The 11,437-nt window shown below is 34.0% G+C and overlaps 1 protein-coding gene across 2 annotated transcripts in view; it reads right to left on the bottom strand.

Annotated features, from left to right (window-relative positions):
* Positions 1-1,234: 1,234 nt before the first annotated feature.
* The window catches only part of LOC128233784 (uncharacterized), a 15,343-nt gene continuing 5,140 nt past the window's right edge, over positions 1,235-11,437 (bottom strand). For both annotated transcript variants that reach the window (XM_052947636.1, XM_052947637.1), the window contains 3 exons: positions 5,944-6,045; positions 3,167-3,344; positions 1,235-1,594 (listed from right to left, as the gene is read on the bottom strand). In XM_052947636.1, the coding sequence (XP_052803596.1) occupies positions 1,513-1,594; positions 3,167-3,344; positions 5,944-6,045 (362 nt within the window). In that variant the 3' untranslated portion in view covers positions 1,235-1,512. The remainder of the gene's footprint in view (positions 1,595-3,166; positions 3,345-5,943; positions 6,046-11,437) is intronic.

Here is an 11,437-nt window from a genome sequence, read left to right as displayed (position 1 = left end):
TCGTGACATCAATATATCAAGTTATGTATAAAAAGACGAAGTTAGTCAAGGTCATATTTTTATATTTAAACTCGCTTTAAGATTAAAGCGGATTCCGCATTGAAGCCGGATTTCTACGGAATGTCGTTAGGGCCATCGCCTGTGAATATGTTGATCTGAAACGCGATACTCGAAAGTACGATGACGAAAACGCGAAACCACGAAACTACGATAACGAAAACGCGATAATACGACAGTACGATGATGATAATGCGATAAACTATCGTGTTTTCAACATCGTACTTTCGCGTTTTCACCATCGTAGTTTCGAACTGTCGTGTTTTCATCATGGTACTGTAATATTTTCGTCATCGCACTGTCGTGTTTTCATCATCGTACTATCGCGTTCATTGAATATTATTGAATTTACTAACTCGTCTTCATATTTGGCCTAGTGACCTAGTTTTTGACCTGAGCTGACCCATATTCACCCTGGTTTTAAATATCATGTTGACAAATATTCTGACTGAGTTTCATAAAGATTGGATAAAAACACTCTTGAATTCATGCATGTATTTTTTCTTGACTTGACCTAGTGACCTAGTTTTATTTACCCGGGAAAACCCTTATTCACAAAAAAGCATATATTCTTAATTATCGTGCTGAGAGATATCTTAACTGAGATTCCTGAAGGTTGAATGCACACGGATGTATTTGTAAAAGAAATGATAAACATTAACACATACTATCGTCTTAATATTTGACTTATTGGCCTCATTTATTTTAAATACATTGACATTTTTACCGAGTTTCATGAAGATCTGATAAAAAAAAATGAATTTATGTCATGGAAATAGTGTTTTAAAGCTGCACTCTCACCGTTTTTACAACTATTTTATTTTTTTGTCTTGACAAGAGCAAATGTTTGCGAACAAATCTGCAAACCAATGATAAAAGATTGCTGACAAACGATCAGATCGCAGATTTGCATATTTCCGTTCGAAAATCAATGTTTTATGGCTTAAACCGTTACTAACGGCTTAAGAAAAATGCATTTATAAATCATTCGTTTTTAAACTTAAATATAAAAATCTGCGATCTATTTTTTGTCAGCAGTGTTATATCACTGCTCTCCATGGATTTTCGCAAAAATTGGCTCATTCCAAGACAAAAAATAAAAAAGTTGTCAGAGCCTTCAATCTGTGAGAGTGCAGCTTTAAATCAAAATTGTTGGCAACAACGAAATAACAGTCGGTACAGTTTTCGCCAATTTATCTTCCGGAATATTTCGATGAAAACTCCAACTAAACATATAATGCTCTTTTATCAAAGGTATCAAAACAGTTTATAGTTTTATACAAATATTGTTTAGACAATGTTAACAGAATTCCATCGCCACATATCACAGATCCACTTTCTTGCTGAATACAAAAAGTTTGTTTCCGAATTCCCGACCTTCTTTTACTTTTTCCGCCAGACCTTATTTTTGCACATAATATTTAATATGAAAATAGAAGGAAGAAGGGTCGGGACTTAGCCCCGTAACCGACCAATCCTCAGGTCTTGAAGTATCGTGACGGAATCGGCCAAATTTGCTGACCCGCTTTTTCCACGCCTGCAATTAATATGTTTAAGTGAATTAAGTAAGTTATCATATTACAAATAAAAGAAGGGAACTGTACTATGTAGGGCGCTCTGTCTGTGCGTTTTCTGTTCTGTACATCAATCATTCTCCGAAATTCTGACATTCATGATGACTATTCTTGACTTGACTTGACTTGACTTGACTAGACTTCACATGACGTCGCATGACTAGACTTGACTTGACTTGATTTGGCTTGACTTGACTAGACTTGACTTGACTTTACTTGGCTTGACTTGACCTTACAAAAAAGATATTAAAAAAAACAATTGTCCCAGTTAATGCTTGTTACAAAAATGACATATACATAAACTAATAAAGTGAACTCGCCTTAATTTGAAATAAATAAATAAAATAATGGATTAATACTGCATAAGGCCTCAATATGTTATATACGAACACCATGCTATTTTATCCATCAACAGTATCAAGTTTGAAATTTAATGTGGGGAAAATCTTAAACCTTTAAAGGGACTGGCTCATGTTTTTCGAAAATGCACTTTTTGGAAAGTCGATAAAAAGTGTGGCAAATCATTCGGAGTGTTTAAACTAAGATACCAAAAATAAAAATACCACAATTTTCATTAGCGTTAATAACGCTAACTTGTAAGGGTCACTTTAAAACCAAAATACTTTTGTATGCTATTATTGTATTTCTTTCGATATCAAATAGAAAAATAGTGATCAAATTTCAGATGCATTACAGATAAAACTTATTGCTGGTCCAAGACATGATCGAGTTCATTTAAAAGAGCTGTTAAGTCAGCATTTGTAGGAAGAAAACAAAGCCAATACCGAAAAAGGAGTTTTCTGATTAGTTAAACACATGGGCAAATATGGAATAACTATTATAACAGTAATTCTTAATTCTTGATTCTTCTTAGTAGTCAAATAAAATCAAGGAGAATCGGAAATGAGCTCTTAGATCTCTGATTGTTTAAAAATTGTAGGATTTTATTTCTCCGGGAACGATTTTTGCAGAATAGTAAGAGAGATCATTTTATTAGAGTAAATAACGGGTAAACCGCTTGAAATAGTACACATTGACTGTTGTTGTTTTTTGTGTAATGCAATCCTGCTTCGTTTCCCTTTCTTGCATTTTGATCTACTACTGCACCAGTCAATTGTAACCACGCCACCCCCTCCACCAGGTCCGTGGAATAGCGGGGACTTTGACTTTCGGTCCAGCCAAGCCCGGGTAAAATCTCCGCCCTACGGGGACACACTGCTGGTAAAATCCCCGCGAAATGCCCCCGCACCCCAGGGACCCTAGGTAAGGCCCATTTCCCGCTGTTTTTGGTGTGAAGACAAAACCACCGCATTCACCCGGCACTGCGGGGTCACACGGTAAAAAACTTGGCCCATTTCCCGGCTATCCCCGGTATAATCAATTAAAACAAAAACAATATCTGGTTCATGTCGAACATTCAAACCATTTGGACACACGTCAGCCTGCTGGTTTACCATGGCCGAGTATCTTTTTTGAAAGAACTTCTGGTTAGTTAATAATATTATATTAGTTATAAATATGAGTGTACACATTACCTATTTTGACAACAACAGCGGCAGACGGCGACCACAACAGCAAGAAGGACAACTGCCCCGGCGCAGACCAGCGGAATAAGCAAATTTTTATCCATTCCTCCGTGTGTCGTGTGGGAAGAGTAGCGCTTAAACGGGAATGTTTTGTTCCCAAAGTACCGCACCACAGGCACTAGACTGCCTACAGAATAATAAAAAATTGTAAGGTTAGTCCTGGAATTTTGAATATTTTGACCTTGGCTTTTCTGGCATGAATAAGGATTGTCCTTAGCCTTACCAAATTAGTCAAGGCTGTAATAAATGGTTTCAAACGAAAAATTGGGTTAAGGATGTCAGCGCTACTGCCAGGATTTGAAAAGGCCAGGGTGCTAGGTCTTTTTGATGCGCATTAAAAGAGCCGGATATAGCTCAAAAAGTTATAAGTAAACAGACAATTATGCAGATCTTTTTCTTTACCAGAGGTAAGATCTTGCTGTGTTAACGCTAATCTACCGTATCCACAAATGAAACAAGTTTTTGAACAACTAGCTTAATGCTAAATTTGGCCTATGGTGTACTTTAAAGTGCTTACAATTTAGCAGACCTCGAAAAATGTTTCTTCAAATCTGAGATGATCACCTCAAAACAGAATTTCGACAAGTATTGTTATTTTAGGAAATATATCGAATAAAATAAAAATCTGAATCGAAGGATTTCACAAGCATAAGCTCAACTATTTTTATTGTAAGAACTGACAATGTAACTTTTAAACTGTTAAAGATATGCCTTTAGATATGTAAACAATACAGTACTGGGGATAGCCGTATTATGTACTGAGGATAGTTTCATAGTTGAGAAATGTGTCCTGGTGATAACATGTAAAATGGGACAAAAATTGATAGTAACACTGTTAATATACAATATACATGTATGTCTATTTCGAACTTTTATACAATCTGCTAAAAGTGAGAGTACAATTTGATAAGAAATTATTGAGCAAACTAAAGTTAACGACGAGTTTGATCCATGCTCTCCTAAATGAACGTATATATGCAAGCTGCTTAAATATCAGGGTTGGTCACAATACATACTTTCTCAATGATGTGAACGAGCAGAGACCATTATTATGTTCTAAGTAATAGCAACATCGACCTAAGCTTAGAAAAAAGCTTCACGTATTCCAAATTTGATCACAATATCTCATTCCCTACTGATGACTTTCTGTGTGCAAAAACGTACCTACTTGATTTACAAAGCAATACTATATATATACAAAGCAAACACCTAATAAATTCTACGGCTATTTGTTTTGTGTTCCTCAATAAATCAGATTACCTGCGAATTTCATATATTTAGATATTTGCGACTCGAACGTTGATGCTTGTGAAAAACATACCATGGTTAACTAAACTATATGAATAAAACAGTTTTAAGTACATACAGATACAAAAAACAACAACTTTTTTTGCTCTATTCCTTCGGTATGGGCAACATCAAACAATTTCCCTCGAGCTCGCGTATAGGTAAATGACCGTAATAATTATCATAGTCTCGTTTTTCTCAATACTTGTACATCGTTACTATCCTCAGTCCACTTGATAGCTATACCCTGTGCAGTTATTTATTTGCTTCACCTATCCTCAGTACACCGCCAGGGCACCAAAAAGTATGAGTATCCCCGTAACAACAAAACAGTTCGTATTGATATCTTACACATTACTACATAATGTAATTACAATGAAATCGCTCTATTCAGTTTTTATTCTTATTTTAAATTTGTTGATTTATGTTTGAAATCGTACCACATAAATGGACATTTGTGAGCGATCATGCAACTGTCGGCGAGAATTGGGCTATTATACAGAAGAGGAGACACATTTCCATCATAGTCATATTGCACAGTATCAAGTTATTCGAAACTCTTCGATTTTGATAAATATATAACTATAAAATACAAAAAAAATGATAGAAAAATGTCCATGTGATAAAATCAAACGCTTATCGATTGATCACCTTTTGAGCTATATCCGGTGTCCGTTCCCCTACAGTGTTAATGGGGCACTTGCAAGGGCTATATTGTTCAATTCTTATTGTGCTTGTGTTGTAACTATTTTTAATACTAATGCAGTAATGGTTTGTTATGAATACCTTAGCTGTTATCTTTCCTTCAGTGTCAAAATGGTGTATATTTATTATATTTATACTTATTTCTGACAATCGACTATATCTAACAAAAGAGCACAGCATGGTGTAGTAAAAACGCAGCAGGTTGCTGGAAAATGGCAGCAGATACCCAATGCTGCTATTAAAGCCTAGCTGGAGCACTGGACTGTTTATTATGTACCAGTCAATTGTAACCACGGCCCCCAGGTCCGGGGAATAGCGGGGAATTTGAATTTCCGTTCAGCCATTCGCGGGTAATATCCCCGACCTGCGGGGACACACTGCTGGTAAAATCACCGCCAAATGCCCCCGCACCTCCGGGACATCAATGGTAAGACCCATTCCCCGCTATTATCGGCACTCAAACAAAACTACGTATATCGCACGCACTCGGCACCGCGGGGCCACCTGGAAGGAAAAAAATACAGCCCATTCCCCCCGCTATCCCCGATATACCCCTGGACCGGGGGGGGGGTTACAATTGACTGGAGCATTATAGTTATTGGAAGTGCTTTTGTTTGGCAGTTAGTTAATAGGTACACAAGAATCTTCTTCCCTTTCTTTGATTGGAATAAGCGCTGTAAACTTGTCATGTTCTAGAAGCTACCCGATTGAAAAAAGGAACGCAAATAGTCTACCGTTAACGCATTTGAAGGGGTGACTGTGTGTGCAGTTGTCTGTCTGAATTTCCCCTGTCTCTGTCAGAATGTAGCAGAGAATCTTAACATCCGTGCCATCAGCTGTTGGGAGAGAAAATAAGTTTTAAACATGGATGTGCATGTTCGAACTATCATTGATACGCTCAGTAAAAACCATTGATGAAATAGTGAGAGTAGTCCATCTTAGAATTTGTGGGTTGGTGGTATCGGCAACAGTCTCCTTTCTCATGGCCTCTCAAAATGGACATCTGGGGCTTGTTTATGAGAGTTTATCAAGGTCTGCCTGCGCCCATTGACTGTAATATGGCTTGGTCCCGTAGTGACGCCATCACGATTCTTAGTGTGTTTCAAATGCCATAATTGACATGCGACAGAAGTGACAGACATTCAAATCTGGACATTGGAAAACTTGAAGAAACAGAGTGAGATAAAAGAGACCCGGGTGCGAAACCCTAGCTCTTTGCGGAGTGACCTCTGTGCTCCTTAACGTGCTCGGTGTAGGACACCCAAACACGGGATACAACTTTCCTGGGTTAAGCCAGTACTGATGCCCCTTTCCCCCACTTATACCCTTTAAATGCCGAGCGCTAGGGTACCTTATTTTAACGTCTTCCGGTTTGACGCTGAGCGCTAGGCAATGGGGACTACTGGTACAATATTGTAACATCTTTCGGTTTGAACCGCCGCCCTTCGGGACCCGAAGCGAACTCTCCACCACTGAGCTATGGGGCGGTATTCAATATCGTTTTTATCATTGGTCTTAGACACGCCTCACTGAATCCATTCACTCCATTGGTCAGTTATTTTTTTTTTTCAATTATTTTTATTCAAGATTTTGGAACAATATAAACATATACAAATATACATATACATACACAGACAGTCAATATAAAGAATTTAAATAGTTCAGTTAATATAAATTAACATGTTGACATAATCTATAACAACTAAGTAAGAAGTATATATATTTATATAGTTTATATCGAGCAAAGTTTATTCATCAATATAAAGTATGTTTTTCCTATTCTTGAATTTTTAAGTTTTTTGTAGAGAACAAAGAGAGAGGAGATAGGGGGAGCCAATAAATAATAAAGAAAAAAATACTATAAGGGAGATAATTCTATAATTTAGTTGATAGTGTACTTTCATAAGTGAGTTGTTAGATCACAAGCAGATATATTTTTAAAAGGGTACTCTAAGGGAGATAATTCTATTGTTTAGTTGGAAGTGTAATTTCATAAGTAAGGTGTTTGATCACATGCAGATATATTAACACAGTTGCAAAAATTCATTCCATTTTGCTTCAAATACATCTAGTTTGTCTTTTTGTGTTGCGATTATTTTTTCTATTAAGATGCGCCTCAACAAATAGTTTTTAAATGATGCTATTTCTGGTATTTTTCTGTCATATTTACAATAACTTATGTAGTACTTTGCTAATATCAGAAGAAAGTTTATCAAATTAATGTTTGTATTATTATTGTTCTTTTTAACTCCTAATGATATTACTCTGTATTGCATTATGTTTGTTTGAATATGTTTTGTATTAATAAAATTTTGTAAATTTGACCAAAAGTTTTGAGTTATTGGACATTCCCAGAAGAGATGTTTTTGTGTTTCTGGTGCCATTGAACAAAAATCGCATAGTCTTGAGTTTGTGATTTTACATTTGTGTAGGTAATCATTGTTGGGAACTAAATTCATTATATACTTATATTGATATTCTCTTAATTTTGTGTCTATTGTAGAGTGGATTGGTGTTGTCAGTATATGCTTCCAATTTAATTTTTCCTCAGGAAATTCAATGTCCCATTTAATAAGACATTTGTTATTTTTTTGTTTTAATTCAATTTGTTTATTATAAAGGATTTTGTTTACTTTGTTCTTTTTTCTTAACTTGTCTATAAGGTATTCTGGCTCTTTGTTTAAAGTGGCATGGTAGTCTTTTAGTTCTTGTCCCCATATTTTATTTATAGTTTTTATTAACGTAAGATATTTGAGAAAATCACCATCCACAATGTTATATTTAATTTGCATCTGTTCGAAAGTAAAAAAATCTTTAATTTCAAAATCGAAAATTTGTTCAACATAAAATATTTTTTTTTTTTGCCAGTCTTTATAAAGAAGGGTATTGCCATTGCTTTGTTTAAGATTAGAGTTATTCCATAAAAATTCTTTTGCTAGATTTTTCACGGTCTTGTTATAATTGATTTTGCACCAAGATGTAAGGATTTGTTTTAGAAAGGTAAAATTTAGCTGGAAGTTGCTAGCATCGTTTACATTAGTGTTATATTTCCATATGTTTGTTCCACGAAATTTATTGAGTTCTGAGTTATATAGTTTATTCCATTTAGCATTACTCTTAGTTATTAATCTTTTGATCCAACTAGCTTTTAATGCATTGATAAAGGATTCTATGTCTAGCATTTTTAGTCCGCCATTTTCATAGGTTTGGTATATTGTGTCTCTGGAAATTTTATCTGGTTTTGAGTCCCAAAGAAAGTCAAACATAATATTTTTAATTCGTTTTATTGTTGGTTCTGTTGGATTAGGTAGCACTGTTAGTGGGTAAACAAGTTTCGGGAATGCATATGATTTTTAAAACAGTGATTTTTCCTATCAATGAGAGTTTCCATCTTTTCCATTTATAGAGAGTGTGTTGAAATGCATTTATTTTAGGTTCTAAATTTAGTTCATGTATCTTTCTATGGTCATTTGAGAAACATATACCTAACGTTGAGGCTTCATTAGATGTCCATACAAATTTTTTTGACTTACAGAATTTTTTATTGGTATATCGCAGTGTACCGATTCTCAAGACAGTACATTTTGATATGTTCAATTTTAGTCCAGATATTTGACTAAATTTTTCAAATGTTGTTACAAGGTTTTGGAATGAGATTTCTGTACCATCAAGGAAAAAGCTTGCATCGTCAGCAAATAATGTTTGTTTTATTTCATTATTGAAAATATTTATTCCTTTTATGTTGTTGTTGTTATTTATATTCAGTGATAAAATTTCAATACATATGAGAAATAGATAAGGTGATAGGGGACACCCTTGTCTTACACCTTTGTCAATTTTAAAGAAGTTTGATAAGTGTCCATTCACATTAATGCAACTTTGGGCATCATTGTAAAATAGTTTTACCCAATTTATAAGTGTTTCTCCGAAGTTGAAATACTTTAAACATTCAAACATATAGTCATGGTTCACACTATCGAAGGCTTTATGAAAATCAGAGAAGAAAATAATTCCTTTTTCATTATCTTTATTTATTTGTTCAATAATATCATACAGAATTCTTACGTTTTCACCTATATATCGCCCTTTAATAAATCCAGTTTGATCTTCATTAATAAGGTTGGCTAGTATGTTTTTGATTCTATTTGCTATGGATTTTGAGGCTATTTTATAATCTATATTGAGAAGTGATATTGGCCTCCAGTTGTTAATGTCTGTTAATAGTTTGTCTTTTTTTGGTAGAAGAGATATGACGCTTTGTTTTTGGAGTTCAGTTAGGTTTTTATTTTGAAATGAAAAATTTAATGAGTTTACTAAGAATCGTTTTATATCATTCCAAAAGATTTTATAGAATTCGGTAGTTATGCCGTCAGATCCCGGACTTTTTCTGTTTTGCATTTCTTTTAGTGCTTTGCCACATTCATACTCTGTCAATAAACCTTCACATGATTTTTTTTGCTCATCATTGAGTTTTTTGTTATTATCTGGAAAGAAGTTGTTATCGGTTTGTATGTTAATGTCTTTTTTATATAGATTACTGTAGAATGAATAAATGTCTTTGATTATTTCTTCACTTTTTGTTTTTTCTACTCCATTGTGAATTATTTTATTTATTGATCTTTCGCTTGCTTGCTTTTTTTCCGCTTGCTTGCTTTTTTTCTAGGTTTGCGAAGTATTTTGTATTTTTTTCTGCTCCTTCGATCCATTCAGCTTTTGTTCTTAATAATATACTTTTTGTTTTTTCGTCAAGAAAATAGTTTAATCTGGTTTTCTGTTCGTTTAGCTCTTTTATAAGGTTGTTTTTATCAGTAGATAGGGTTAATTTTTTTTCAATTCTTTTAATAGTATTTTCAATTTCCGTTATTTCGTTTTCATTTTCTTTTTTTATTTTAGCTGAATATTTAATTGTTTCATTTCGTATAGTTATTTTTACAGTCCAATCAAAAGACTTGAATTCTATTGAATCTTAAAAATAAGTTAAATCTAAAGTGATTATTGAATACAGCCCCTGTTCCGGTCTCAAGAATTAAACGGAAGTGAATAAAAGATGGTATGCACTATGCGCCGGATGTCCCCCTCCCCCCCCCCCCCCCCCCCAAGATCCGCTAGTTACAAATCATTATATAGCTCGCATTCAAATAGTTCACATGATCTGCTTATTCTCTGATCTTATTGAATAAATAAAGATAAAGTGAATCGAAGTTACAATAATGATACCAGGAGTCCCAGTTTGAAAGAGAAGTCTTTAAAAAAAAAACCATAACAGTTGTTTTAACACAACCTGATTTATAAATATCATCCGGAATTATTTCAATACTTTTTACGGCTGAAGTCCATCAACGTTAACATAGAGATACCACAAATCCATGTTTTTAAGAGGAATCATGAATTTTAAAAACAAAACATCAAATTCCTTAAACAAAGCTGTGTATTTTAGAGCTACCGGAAGTAAATAAATAAATCAGGCTGAGGGGTTTGGAAATTACCATAAGAATATCAGAAATCCCACTTTAAAACAAAACAAAACTTAAATCCAAATCAAAAACAAACAAATAAGCATAACATATAAAACGCACGTTTATTCCTTATCAATTCCGAGGTGTTCTTTTTTTCAATAACATAAAATTTTAGTATTACCACCATGCACCATCCCCAACTAAATGAAACTTATTAAGAAGCGGGCATATTCGGAGGGTGACTATATTGCAGCGGTCTGGTTAGTGTGTCATAATGATGTGATTTACCCTCAGGTATAGTGGTCATATTTGATTGACAGATTTTTTACAGATGTGTGGATTTTTTTTTATTTTAACGAAGTGCACCTGAAACGATAATAATAATAATAATAATAATAATAATAATAATAATAATAATAATAATAATAATAGTTATAATAATATTAATAATATTGATAATAATAGTAATAATAATAATAATAATAATAATAATAAGAAGAAGAAGAAGAAGAAGAAGAAGAAGAAGAAGAAGAAGAAGAAAAACACTACTACTACTACTGCTGCTGCTGCTGCTGCTGCTGCTACTGCTACTGCTACTGCTACTGCTACTACTACTCTAAACTGTCATCAAAACAGGTATCACCAAATCAGAATCAGCAAACATGAATAAAATCAATTTTTCATATTTGGCAAGAAATATTTTGACAGTTTTCTGAACAGCGTTTGCATTTTTACAACATGGCAAAGAAAGCATCATGTTGGCTTAACATTT

This window comes from Mya arenaria, chromosome 5, assembly GCF_026914265.1.
Source record: "Mya arenaria isolate MELC-2E11 chromosome 5, ASM2691426v1".
Lineage (NCBI taxonomy): Eukaryota > Metazoa > Mollusca > Bivalvia > Myida > Myidae > Mya > Mya arenaria.
This window is presented reverse-complemented; position numbering and strand designations above follow the sequence as displayed.